The 14,731-nt window shown below is 36.1% G+C and overlaps 1 protein-coding gene across 1 annotated transcript in view; it reads right to left on the bottom strand.

Moving 5' to 3' along the window:
• pdx1 (pancreatic and duodenal homeobox 1) overlaps positions 1-12,696 on the bottom strand; it is a 44,672-nt gene extending 31,976 nt beyond the window's left edge. Inside the window, exon 1 of the mRNA XM_039746327.1 lies at positions 12,291-12,696. Within this exon, the coding sequence (XP_039602261.1) occupies positions 12,291-12,696 (406 nt within the window). The remainder of the gene's footprint in view (positions 1-12,290) is intronic.
• Positions 12,697-14,731: the final 2,035 nt, after the last annotated feature.

The raw sequence follows: 14,731 nt of genomic DNA, 5'->3' as shown, positions 1-14,731 counted from the left end.
ATTATTGTAAAATTAAAGGAAGGGAGGTGTTGCTTTTAGCGAAGAGGTGACATCGTCGTCACCACACTAGAAGAATGTTAAATATACTACAGTCTATTAAAAAAGGATAGTATATAGCAGTACTGAAATTAGTAAATACACGTAAAGCATTTAAATACACCGCGATGACATAAATAAAAGTCTGAATTGCCGTAAGTCGCCCTAATTCAGGGTGTTCGTAAGAAATGTGTACATACTTCATGACGTAGAATTTAACAATAAAAAGAATGGTTGATGAAATACAATTAAAACATTTGCTTCAATTAAAACGTGTGCTTCAAGTGAAATGTTTATAGCCTCGACTGCAACAGAAATGTGTAAATTTTCATCCTCTAACACAGGTCTATACGGGGCTCGATCCATAATAAAAGACCAAAAAGGGGCTAAAAATGAAGGATCTTCAAGCAGACATCCAGGCATGCTGAACGGTGTATCATATGTGGGGAATTTCTCATACCAGTGAGCCAAGAGGTGCCGGTCAAACAAACAAATAAATAAACCGAAGTGGTTTCAAAGCGTTCATGAGTAATTCTTATGAACACACAATGCTGTTAGAATGATTAACTGTTACGCTGCAGTAGTGTCCATCCTTTTATGCGATGGCGGACATTTCGTTTTTAATGAGTAAGGTTTTAATAATAAGGAGACAAGATTTTAAGAAAGTGCTAAATATGCATCGGTTTGAAATCTAAATTATTACTTTTCGTACTTTTAGCGGAGATTTGTTTTTCTGTTCAAAGCCTGCATCCCATAATTAAATTGGCGTTGCACCAAAACGGACCAATGTGATACTGCTTTAACCGTACTGTTTTCGCTCTGTTGTTAACGGACGTTAAGTTGGAATTGAAAATGAAATTTTAGACACACTCTTTTAATCTTTTATATACACAGTGACACTATTTAGAATTAGTTTACGTCTATAATAAAAGTGATCATATAAACGAAATTGAGTCAATACGCTGTATGATAGTATTGTCAGAGAAGTGTGTGCCAAAATATTTGTTATTCAAATAAATTATCTGGATAATTTTTAAATAAAAAAAATCGATGCTTGTGAATTAATACGTTACATTTTATGCACTGGCATGTGTAGTAAGTACACAATAAAGTTTTACCGTAGGCGGCCAGCTACAGAACAAACCAACACAATCGCTAAGCCCTAAGAGATTCTCTGTGACAGACAATACTTTTAGTATTGCCTGGTCCATTCGTTTTTCTTCCCCTGCTTATAACAAACCCTTGTCGCAGCGTATTAGAAACTCTCCTGGCAACAACGACTTCAATAAACACCCGTTCTTCCACTTTACACAGAAAATTCATAGTACATACTGTGTAAGTACCGTAGACAGCCCTTTATTAATGATATAAATTATGTTACGTTTCTCTTCCTTCGGTGTTGCCTGGTAGCTCCACTCGCATGTAACCGTCTATCGATTGCTTTCCATATGCTATTTCTGAGCCTAACAGTATTATACCTTTATTGCAGGATACACGTTTCCTTGATGTCCAATTTAAAGTTTAAGATAAAACCTATACATTAAGGTTCATTTGAGAGGCGTTCTTAAGGCGTACTTAAGAACTTTTATTTTGGGTGGAGGGGAAATTGCATTTCCACAGCAAAAGTTCATTTCTGCTCGATGTACATTAACTCTTGAATTCTATAAAGAAATGGGAATTATGATAAACCCTTTCTAGAGAACTATAATAAATTATTCTATTTGAATTTTACTCAATTTATGTCAATCTAAATTATTTCTTTGCTCGTTGTTTTCCATCTCCCAAGAATATTAACATATTAACAGAGTTCTCGATCACAGCCAGTTGCCTTGCCGCCTCGGAGCTCGGGCCATCTGCAGGCTAATCCCTTGTCGGAACGCTGTTTTCGTGATCGGCAGGCGTCTCATCTGTCGCGTAACGTTCTGATAGATTGCGTATTTAATCTAAAATGGTATAGTCTGCGTGTTCATTGCTGAGAACTGGATTCCAGTTTCGGTTTCAGACCCACTATTATTGTAGGCCTGGTCTTACCCTACTTGTTTTGAATAAACGAGTTCGTTAATAAAATTTCGATTGCGCATTATAAAACAAGAACACACTCTCTTCTTCTCTCTCTCTCTCTCTCTCTCTCTCTCTCTCTCTCTGTCTCTCTCTCTTTCTCTCTCTCTATGCAGACTTTGGCGATCACGGTGTTCCGCATGTCTCTTTTCCTTGTTAAACTAAAAATTTCATTGCTATACATGTTGTTCCCAAATCAACTTACAACATTCCCATTGATGGTGTTTCTGTTTCTTCCTCTTGCTTTCTTTTCATTGATTTCACCCAGCAACAACACTGTCTAAATAACGAGTAATGGCATACACCTATGGATTGGATTACCGGTAATCTTTTTCAAAATGTAACATGACAATGTCACACTCCATGAAAAGAATGTGAGTCTACAAAAATAAATCAAATTTTCTCTCCCGTTTAATTGAATTCAGGGGCTGCGTAGAACTTAATGCGTCGAATGCAAGGTAACAACCCTCCTAGAGAGCATCCGTTCTTCACATACAAACATTCAAACGCACACAGTAATCACCAGGTAGCCTAATAAAATTTATAAGCATATGTCTGCATGTGAGTGAGCCCTGTGATGAACCAGAGCCCAGTTAATACCCCATCGCCCTCGGCTTTACGTCCAAATGTTACGAAGATTTTATTACGAGAAAAAGTAATCTTGTTCATAGAATGATCCGTTTAAGAATGTGGAACATCTTTTAAATGTAGAATTGCTGGCGCATTTCGTTCAGCAGAATTCCTAGCATATCCCTCTTGTCTAAAAGCTGCACTATTCACCCATTTTCAAAGCAAGTGTAACAATCGGTGGCGCAGTGGTTAGTCCTTTGTCTTTACAGCCTAATTTGTGCGCATCTTAGCGTTGGTCCTTGTTTGCACTGTGTACTCATCTTGACGTGAGCTTTCCTCTGATGTCAAGGTGGTCCTGTGGAAACAGGGGCTGCAATGTATTTCAAGTTCAGCGTTGTTTCCGAAGCCGCCTTTATGGACTCTGAGTTTCAAGAGAGGGTTTATTCGCGGGGCAAAACACAGTGTTCCGAACATACATTATTATTATTATTATTATTATTATTATTATTATTATTATTAAGTCTAATTCGTTTCATTATAGTGTACATACATCTTTGCTTTTTTATTTAGCTCTATACTTAAATCTATACATGTGTACGACTACTCCTTATTAAACACTGAGTAATTAGGACAGACATAGAATATCTGTACTGGTCACAATATCCCTGAATCATTATTTTATAAAGTGCCTTTCATGAAATGAAAGGGCGTTTTACAAATTATTTTACCGAACATTTATATTAAAAAAACCGCAAATATACAAAAATATTGTGAACAGTTCATCAAAGTAAAAACAAGATTATTCCAGAAACATGTCACATAACAAATGATAGGAAAGTAAGATTTATTTATTTATTTATTTATTTATTTATTTATTTTTTTACAAAAGTATCATTGTGAACGTTAATTACGGCGATTTGTTTTGAATTGATATTAGCATTTAACTCCAAAAAAAAAGCATTTTCTAACTTCTTTTCTTTTCTATTTTCTTAGGTATTCATCTATAAATCGTACTATGTGAAGTCAAGGTGATTACAGGAATGTAAGGTCGTGCGAAGTGTAAAAGATACAAATTTTAAAATGAGCAAAAGGTTACGATTTCACTGTAAGATGTTGAACACAAATCCGTCCATCCATCCGTTTTCCGACCTTCATTTCTAGGGTCGCGGGGATGCTCAAAACAAGTTTAAACGCAAAATTTCAGCCAAGTGTGAAAATATTTACATCATTTTCTGTTTTCCCCTAGTATTTGCAGGGAAATGATAATTTAATTTAGTTAGAATTAAAAATTCTTAAACCATTCCCAATTATTTTGCTTCGATTACATTATTGCATTCTTTTCGGACTGAGGTGTAACATCTCTTATTGAATGCCTGAAAAGCCAGGGCACGCACATTATTGAACAACATATAATATGTGATATACATAACAAGAATGATCTGGGGTTTTTTTTTTTTGCTACCACATTATTTCACATACTTAACGGTTCCTAAAAAAATCGTTCTTAAAAATACCATGAACAGCGTTCCTTGGCCTAAAGCTGTAGTTAAGTCGTATACTAAAATGAAATTTGACGTTTTGCATTTTCTTATTATTGTATCATTTCTATACAGTACTTGTTGTAACCTAACTGCACTATAAAATTGCTATTTTAACGGTTGCATCTGATGAAAAAAGATAACCCCGAATAAGATTTTCAGCCTCTTTATTATTATAATTATTATTATTACTGATGATGATGATGGCTATATTTGCTATTTTTATTGTTGCTACTGTTATTGTTTTACTGTACGCTGGCACATTCAAAGTTCCCAGTCCAGTCATTGCTTCTGTGAAGTTCATGCGTCATTACACTTTTCACGGTACGTTTTCTTCGTGTTCCGTGATTAACTCCCGCAGCTCTCACAATTTTGCATGTTTTGATACTAAATCGGCCCAGTATGAGAAAACATGTGCGTGACTGGCTTGCTGTAACCCAGTGGGCCAGTTAGGATTATTCTAACAGGTTCTCTCCCCTCTTTTACTCCATTTATTTATCTATTTACTTTTAGCTTAGTTTTACTCTGCGGGCCTAGCTCTGGCAGGGGTGGTGGTTGATTTGTTTCGAACCTATTTTTGTAAAATTTGATTTATTTGTATGGATTGTTATTTGATTTTAATAAAATCAATAAAATCGGAAAAAAGTTTTATTCTTTTTTTTAATTTTATTAATTTTATTGCAATCATTCCATACAAATCAATACATTTTTACAAAAAGTAGAAAGAATTATTCTAAACTAACTGACAGCCTCCAAGTCCCAGTGATCTCCTAACCTTAAAACTAGAATGTGAAAATGGGTGTTAATGACAACAAATTAATTATCATGTATATTTCATGGGTAAAATGTCTCATTATTTAAGAAAGTTTTTTCAGGGTCCCTGGAGGCAGCCTAAGGCAAGAGCATCAGAGTTAACAAGAACATCCAGCCACGGATTGGGTGCACTCTCTCAATGGCGTCAGTTTATGTACTCGTAATTTGGATGAGTAAGGGAAACTCGAGTACCAGAAGAAAAGTTAAAACAGAAGCAAAAAAAAAAAAAAACGTTCAAACTCCAGCAGACTTGGAGAAGTTCAAGATTTATATAAAGGCCTCTGGAGTTCTGAAGACTACAACGTCATCTTGCCACCCCGGTCCATGTCGCATATGTGCTTTGCACCAAGTAAGCCTAACAACTAACGGGAGAGATCAACTATGAAGATCGTAAACACTTCATGAACCAACACATTGATTAGTTACGTATGCGGAAAAAACGGAAAAAAAATGTTTTTTTGACTGATTTCGATGCACTCCTTAGTAATTGAGAGAAAATGTCTTCCAAGAAATAAACCGTAAAACCTTGACAAGAAACCTTTTAGACAGAAATCCGTAAGAAATTATTATGTATCTCTGAATTGGCAGTTCTAAGAGCAGGGGTGAAAACTGCGGTCGTATCGGAACAATACATAGACAAGAAAAATAAACTTCAAAATACTAATAAGCACTACCAACGACAAATGGAATCGCATGGCTCAATGGTTAACGGTATTGCCAATAGAGTTCCAAATCCTGGCGCGAAAACGGTGTGTACGTGAATGAGTGGCACCTCACACTTCTAAAAATGCCGACTCCTTAATGGCCCTTTACTGGTTATGTGGTTCCATGGCTTGACAAAGAACAGTTTCATTCTGGAAAGTGTATTTTGCGTATGGAATTGGTTCTTTGGGTTAACAAAAGGTTCCTAACGTGGATTAAGCGGAAACATTTCGTGTATAGAAGTCTACAGGATATAACAGATCAAGACCACCTGAACTGAGCTTGGTGCTTCATATGGATGGTCGATTAGCTGTCATATCCATTCTTTTCCACAGCCACTTGTGCATGGGTTGACCTTCTCCTAAAACGGAATGCTTTGGTTATATGCTATAAGCTTTATTTAATTAACTAAATTAACCAGTATAAAACAAGCTTCTGTTCTGTATGCAGAAAGCTAGCTGTAATGAAATGATTTTTTTTGTTTTTTAAAACTTCTTGGGATATAACAAAACTAAACGGCCACAACAGTCTCAAGTCCGCTGCATTCAATTCACAAGCCTAACGTCGCAACATCAGGCACAACTGTCAGAGCTAAAGCCACCCGCCAAGTATTCACTGACAAAGCCGTCTTTCAGTCACTCACATCTCGATGATTTGAACGTGACCTGTCACAGTGTAACTTAGCAGACAGACACCTGTTTGGGATGTGAAAGGAAAACACGTACACCTGGAGAAAAATCATTCAGCTCGGCGAGAGACGGACGTCAGTTCTGGGCTCTTGGGTTTCTCAAGGTACTTTGATTTCTTCCCATCAGAAAGACTTCTAAGTTAAGTTAGCAGTGATTCTGAATCATCACATGTATGAAGGTGTGTGAGGGTGTGTCCTGTAGTGAACCGACGCTGGTAAAGGACTGGTGCGTGCCGCTGTGAATAAGGAAATAATGTAAAACTAGAGCTAATGTACAAGCAATAATTAAAAAGTCAAAGTTTAAAAGCAAAGCATCAGATGTATTATTATACTGTTCTGTATGTATTGCCATTACTGTTACTTTTTGCTCTGAAACGAAGACTGTTGGTTTGGAATCAATTTTCCCAACTTACAAGGCAGATTTTTGATTCCGGGCTGGAGTGACTTCTTTGTCGAGATGCCCTTTCATGCAGTTGACGGGCTGTAAAGTGGCGGTAGTCTGCGCTTGTGTCCCGACGTCCCGTCTCAAGTGGGTTCCTATAGCGCTCAATTGCTATCAGGAAAAACTGAAGATTCCCAATACTCTGAATTCCAAAGGCAGCTTCGAGTTCAAAACCAAACGAGTTTACAAGGGGTTCGACGTTTGACTCACATCATGGAAAATAGTTGGAAGCATTATATGCACATAATCCGAAGAATTAAATTAGGGGCGAATACCTTATTTCATTAATCATTTTTAAAATTATAAATTAAATCATCAAGAAAGGAAAAAAGAAGAAAGTATTTGCCCGAAGCAAAAAATCGCTCAGTCTTGCATCCACACCGCTGCACTCCCCAACCACATGCATTACCTTCTGCACATCACTTCGCTGTTAGCTTATTGGTATCCCACAGACAATCGTAAATAGACGCTGGAAAATCCAAACGATCATTCTTCGATTTGTAACGACACTCCGTTATTAAACTGTAAATAAGAAGCTCTGTACTATATAAATATATATATAATGAACAACAAAAATGTTCATCCAAAAAAAGAAGTTTGGCGAATAAAGTCTTCGTAGAACACTGATAAAAATAATATTTGCGATTCCCTGTATTGGAGACTTTGTATGTAGAAGGGTCAAAAACGCGCATGATTAACTATTGTTGCATCCTACTATGCTTTCTTGCTACCTATTGTTTGTTTTCTTAATATCAACCCTTAACAAAAATCGCATTTTTAGTAAGCGCAATAATACAGAATCAAAAGCAAAATAATACAAGATTTCAAATATGTGTATCCGTGTAATATATAAAATGTGATGAACCTCTACATGTAGTGCAGTGGTTAGGGTGTCTCTTGACAACTCCAGTGTCCCGGTCGTTAACCATGCATTGCAGACTGCCTTTTAGTTTACTTACTGACTTCATTGTGGCCATCTGCCCATGACTGGATATTGAGATGAACTGGTGTCATTCTCAGGGACTTTACCTGCCTTACGTCGGATTCTGTCGGGCTCTATACGTACACGTATAGTGCGTCGGCAGAAATAACCATTTATTAATCCAATGTTCTGATTTTGGAGTGAATCATCTGATCATTTGAGGAGCCATTTCCAGAAAATTTTAATGAGTAGCGAAAAGCAATGCAAACCCGATTCTTTAATGAATGTTATTAGAAATACTTGACCCGTCTACAGATATCCCGAACTAAGAATTTCCGTTTGAACGATTAATATTACATATTCATCTGTTTCAACTTCTGGTGTATTCAGAAATACTTTGTGGATTTGTGTGACAAACCTAGACGCCTAAACCTAGAATGATAGGTTTCTGTTCTGATGTCTGGATAAAGTACGAGGCAAATCAGTCTTAATTAATTGATCTCATGTTACAAAATAAAAGAAAAACTGCTAGTGAATATTTTTCATTCTGATATAATAAGGAAAAAATATTAAGTTGGATTTTAAATGTATAAAGTTCACATGTACAGGAAAAAATGAAATCCAACATTTACGACATGGTCTTTGTTATGAGATTATCAAACGATTGCCTATAATAAATCAGATTTTATAAACCTTTCAAACTTCTTACCCATCCAATCAAAGTCTTTTTTACCCGCTGATCCATTTCAGAGTCGCTGAAAACATTACTCACTGTTTCATTTAAATGCAAAACGCGAACAATTATTATCTCAGTTGTCCTTGTTCTGTGAAATATCGTAGCGTATTACTTACTGACAAACCATTTTTTACTTTGGGCTGGTTATGATATTTTACTCAATTAACATTCTACATAACGGAAATAGTAAAAGGCTGAAATAAATAAATACATATTAATTTGTCTGTTAAACCTCTGCAGTAAATGATCGATTCTTGAAGTGTCACGTGATGAACGACGATTATCAAAATACATAACATAATACATATATTGTTCACACACTGAAATAACAATAATAATCATCATCATCATCATCATCATATATGCACGGGCATTTCGCGTTCTGATTCCATGAAACAGAAACAGTTAACAATACAGTTGGTCTGGCACCCTGTCCAGTGCCTGATCCTTGCTGGGACAGGCCCCAGTTTAATGACTTTGCCCAGAATAAGCGGGCTAAGAAACGGATGGGTGGGTGAAATGGGTGAAAGCGTATCTGTGTCAGTACCACTGAAGTGCAATTATGACGCCGTGGGTGAGTTAAGTGTAAGAATAATGACAGAATTATATTGAACATCTAAATCCGTGTCAGGATGTGTCAATTACGTTAAAGGCGTAAAGACAGACAGACAGACAGACAGATACAATTTACTTATGAGGATCAATTAAGTGCAGTGACAAAGAAAACAATGCGCGACTTTAAGTTAAAGATGAAATGACCCAACTGTATAGGCAACTCAAGAGATCCCAAATTCATTTTTTGTCGATTGTTCTTAATTTTTCAAACCTACTAATTTTGGTTCAGGCAACAGCATTTTGGAATATGCTTTTTTTTAATAATGGCTCATCTGAATACAGAAGAAAACGAATGGTGAAAGAGAAGCTGGGTAAATGAAAATTCTAAAACGCAGTCCTTTACTTGTCTGCATTTACCGTTACCGTTCTTCAGAAGAAGGTAGTAGCACAAAAACGGCACGTGTTGAAATAAATTTGACACAGGTGGGCAATAATTGTTAAATTTGTTGATTAATTAAAAAGTGAAATGAATATTTCCCATTGTATCATTTTGATTCGTGCAATCATGGACATTTTCATTTTTAACACCTTTTATATAATTCAACAGTGAGCCTAACATCAGAACCAACGTTGGACCTGCACGTGGAATGCTCCTCTGTCTGCCCCCAACACCCTCCTTAACAGCGGGTTTATTTGCAGTTTTCCAAACGTAATGTTGCTCCTATTTCAGTTTTGTATTGAAATTTATATTTCTTGGAGCTAGAATACTTAAGGATTAATGCACATTGGGTAGGCTTGACTTCAGAAATGTCTGAATATGGACGGCATTCGTTAACATTGATCAGCTTCAAACAACACTTCATTCACATTTTATAGCACCAACAATTTTTTTTTTAAATCGTTGACCAAAGGACCAATTGTTTTAAAATGATTTTGGCTCACAACTGATTTCCCCAGAAGTAGCAATTTAAGCTTAATTATTTCTCGCATATTATCAAGGTAACTGAGAAAAAATATATATTTTAAATCTTAAGCTCATTAAAACTAAAAATCAGCATCTTACTCAGTTTATTGCATTTAGGAGAAAAGCCAAGGAAAATGACACCTTTTATTGGCTAACTAAAAAGATTACAATATGCAAGCTTTTGAGGTTACTCAGGCCCCTTCTTCAGGCAAGATGTAATCTTGGGATCTGAGTTGCCTCGAAAGCTTGCATATTGTAATCTTTTTAGTTAGCCAATAAAAGGTGTCATTTTGCTTGGCTTTTCTCTACATTCATAATGGCTAACACGGTACAACATCCTAGTATTTAGGAGAAATCCTAATCAATACAACCATCAGGGTTCCATGTTAAAATTCAAAAGCGTCTGAAATCTTCATCCATGTTGAACGGCATAATTTGCAATAGACTTTCTATTTTAAATGTATAGTGTAATAATCGTGTTTTACTTTTCTCATCATGATATTAAATGCCAATTCCTACTGTAATAGTAGTACGTGTAAATTAGTCCAATCAAGTCCTTAGAGGTTCTCTAAGAAATTTGTCTACATGAAATTTAAGAGTAATATAACGCAATATTCTCGTAAAGAATTATTATAAAAAAATAATTATATATATCAATGCAGAAATAGCGATTACAATTACTTTAAACTTTTAATCTACACAGCAACCACACACAATGTTTCTGAAAAATGCATTTGAAGCTTGCTGTTTTTTTTCTAATGGAGCACAGACAGGTTAACGTGGTTCGCTCAGGGTCACACTAAGCCGGACACGGTGACTGAACAGGCAGCTTTTTGGGTTACAGGTCAGCAAATCAGCCACTACGCCATACTGCTGTGACCATTCAAGAGCCTTAAAACTAAAGCTAATGGCGGTCATTAATACTATTATAGTTTTGCATGTCTGTTATCTCATACACTTTTGGTTTATTTTTAACTGACTGAATACAATTGAGGCGAAGGTGAAAGTTAACAAGGTTATATGGGTTGATGGCTTTACATTTGCTTTCCTGGATAGTTCAATTTATTCATTTCAGTCGTCTATCAAGACTGCCATATTTCAGAAAGATAAAAATAGGAAAACATTAACAGCAAAAATATTTATTTATTTGTTACTTTTTGGCCCCCATTTTCTGTTTTGTCTCCTTATGCCTGTTCATGGGTTAAGCCTTTTACAGTATGCAATATTTCCTACAGTTATTTTTTTTTTAAAACTCCTGGTTGTTTCGTGTCCTGGCTGCATACCATAAAACCACCCACATGCATTTTCAGTTGAATGTTTCATATCTTGCTTTGATATGAGTACATTTTCAGATTCTTTGAAATGTCTCAACATTTCCATTTTAAATTATTGTATCTATTGACTTCATATTATTACAGTTGTCATTGAAGATTAATTTGTAGTGTACTGTTATGTGCTTTGAAAACCATCATATGATAATAATAATAATAATAATAATAGCCAAATACTTTTAAAATTGAAGATATTTTAATGGTGTTGTTTTATGTTTTTAAATAATTGAAAACACCATACACATTAAAAGCGCATATTTAAACACTGTATATATGAAAAAAATCATAATTTGAAAAAAAATATCATTTTGAAAATGAAAGGCTTAAGGGCTTGTTCAAGAATTATTTAAAACATTAGTGTACACTTTATTTTCCTTAATTGTGTCTGAACATTTAAGAATGTGTGACGAATAAAAGCTTTTAGTTATTGCATTGAATGTAATTTTGACATTTTAAGTGATTTTCATCCGCTTGGATTATAAACATAAAATGTGAAAGGAGAAAAAGGCAGTGTTAGAGGAACATTAAAAAAACATACATGTTATTGTGTCCATTTAATTTTATAGATATGATGAAAACCTGCAAAACAAACGGCCTTTCTGCCTTCAAAGCCATTGAATGAAAACGATTTCCCCAGGCCTTAAAGGACAAGAAGTGTTTTCTAGGCCCACAAAGCAGAAATAATTTGCAAAATGCTGAATATATATATATATATATATATATATATATATATATATATATATATATATATATATATATATATATATATATACACCTTATAAAGCGTTATGGATAGTTCTGTTTATGTGGAGACCTTGTGGGTTCCAAATCGTAAATAACGTTAAGGGCGTAAGATGTAAACCATGCACTAATACACAATTTATGAAAAGTTAAGTAAAACGATTCAGATTTTAGGCTCTTTACGGAATATTTACCTGACCATTGTCCTTTCCACGTATGGTGGGCATGGGACTTCGTAGATTTCATCCATGGAAACGGCAACTGGAACCTGTTGCGATCGTCAAGTAACCCCATATCCGGTGTTTCCCCATATCCCATGACCTGTTGATGGGATGGGTGGTGATGCTGAGGTGTAGGGTGATGCAGATGAGACAAAGTAGGATCTTCCGTTAACAAGGGCATTTCGTAAGCAGAAACTTCTGGCGGTGCCCCCTGATCAATAGCACTGAGAGAAGGCGCGGCGTAAGTGCCCTGTTGCTGTCTCCCCATGTAGAGACAAGGCGGTGGGCTTTGGTTATAGTCCTGGTTATGTGGCCTCTGATAGTCGCAGGAATCCTTATACAGCTGAGCTGAGCTATAATAATGTCCCTCACTATTCATCTCTGTAAGGGGTCTAGCTCGAGAGGAAACATAAATGTGTATCTTTAATATTGGCCAAGCCTACTTTGAATTGCTCCAAGGAAAATCCACATTATGGACTCACATAGGTGTGTCTGTGCGGTCATGTGACTTGGCGGCTAGCCTCTATTGGATTGCCTGTTAAGATACGATCAGATGACAAACTTCTCCGTTTTAACGCGGTTTTTGTTCTACTTTCCAGAGTCTGATAATAGTGGAAAATTGCGTAGGCTCCAATCAATCCCCTGGGCAAACACAAACGTTTACATATTGGTATTGGTGATACACCTATGTGTCAAAAACTTTCAATTCAAGGCTAACACAGGTGGACAGATATCCAAAGTTCTACTGAGATTACATCGCCAAGGTAATCCGCAGTTTGTAGTTAGTACTGTGTAAAACAAAGCGCCAGATGTACTGTCAGTCACAATATTGACATCCTTATCCAGTCTTTAGTCACAGAGGCCCAGGCCACTGATAAAAACGCAAAGGATGTTGATTCCATTACACAGAGAGTTTGATAGGCTCCTGTTTTCTGCCTGCACGCAGTCTGCCGGGGCGATTAATAATTAGTCTGCTATAGCAACTATGACACATGTATACCATCTGCACGGACTGACATGGTAACATTCCTGAAGTAAATTCAATACTAAAGACAACTGACTATCATGTATTTTCAGTCAAATTTGTACATCTTATTTTAACGAAAGGCGTATAAAATTGTTTCTCTATCTATCTATCTATCTGATTGCAGTCTCAAGTTGCTCATAACGTTAAACCTATAAGACGTTTATTGAGGCATTAAGCCCCAAAAGACATATGAAAAACAGGCCAGTTTGCATCAAATGAGAACAAAGTTCAATCCAAAGAGTAAAGACGCATTTTCATACCAGTAAAATATCTAAAGACAAAGAAACACAAAGGATTCGATGTTCCCGTAATTTATGCAAAGAGCCATACTGCCTTTTGCAGTGCTAAAAATTAGCATTTAAGGTAAATCAACAATAAACATTTATTTATTTCATTCACTCACCTTATTTATAAACCCGCTTTTCATAAACGCCTTGGGGGACCGGAGCCTATTTCAGCAGCACTGGGTGCATGGCAAGAACCATCGTTAGACTGGCGGTGGGCCTGTCGCGAACAGATTTAACTCACACTACAACATTCACTCACACTATCCCAATTTTGAATGGCTAATTTACATGAAATTTCAGGTCTGCAACGTTGCTTAGAACATTAAGTATTCTGGTGCGCTGCAGCTTTATAGTAGAGAAGCAGGTGTGAAAGGTCAATTGATGGACTTGTTTGTCTTGGCTTTCATAGGTGTTTAACTTTATTCACGAATTTATAATTTCTCACTAGAAAATGCAGAAGCAGAAAATGTTATAAATCTTGTCCTACTTTAACATACTCTGATGTTTACCTTTCAAGTAGTTAATGTGCTCATTTAACTTTAGGGGCAAATACAATGTTATCAATATAGCGACCGATAGCAAACGCATCGATTATCCAGAGGAATAGCTCTCTTAGGCCACCTCAGCCCTCTAGTTCAAATATATTGACCTTTAAAGATAATCAGTGAGAAATTTGTGGTGGTTGACTTGGTGACTGGGATATGAGAAGGCGGGAGCTACTGAAAAGGACAAAGATCAAGTTAGTATATCTGCTTTCGCCGGCTCTTTCTCACATAGACAGCATGTTTGCTTTGCACTCTTCGTCTAATTGTACATTTCTGTAAATTTGTCCGCATTGAAATGCTTCATTTAACGCCATTTAACATTTCTTTTCAGGGCCTACAAGAAAAAAACAGAAAAGAAAAAAGTGTTTTTTGATATAACTGTGCCATTGTCATTTTCAATAGTGTATCTTTGGAAGCTGCTTTATTAAAATATTTATCCTATTTTTGTTGATTTAAACGTAAAGTTAAACTGTCAAGTTTCAAAGTGTGCAATTCAAATACCAATTGTAGCGGGACGGTTGATAAGAAAGAACTGCAGTTCTGGGGGAAAAGTTG

This window comes from Polypterus senegalus, chromosome 2 (assembly GCF_016835505.1).
Source record: "Polypterus senegalus isolate Bchr_013 chromosome 2, ASM1683550v1, whole genome shotgun sequence".
In the NCBI taxonomy this organism is placed as follows: domain Eukaryota; kingdom Metazoa; phylum Chordata; class Cladistia; order Polypteriformes; family Polypteridae; genus Polypterus; species Polypterus senegalus.
This window is presented reverse-complemented; position numbering and strand designations above follow the sequence as displayed.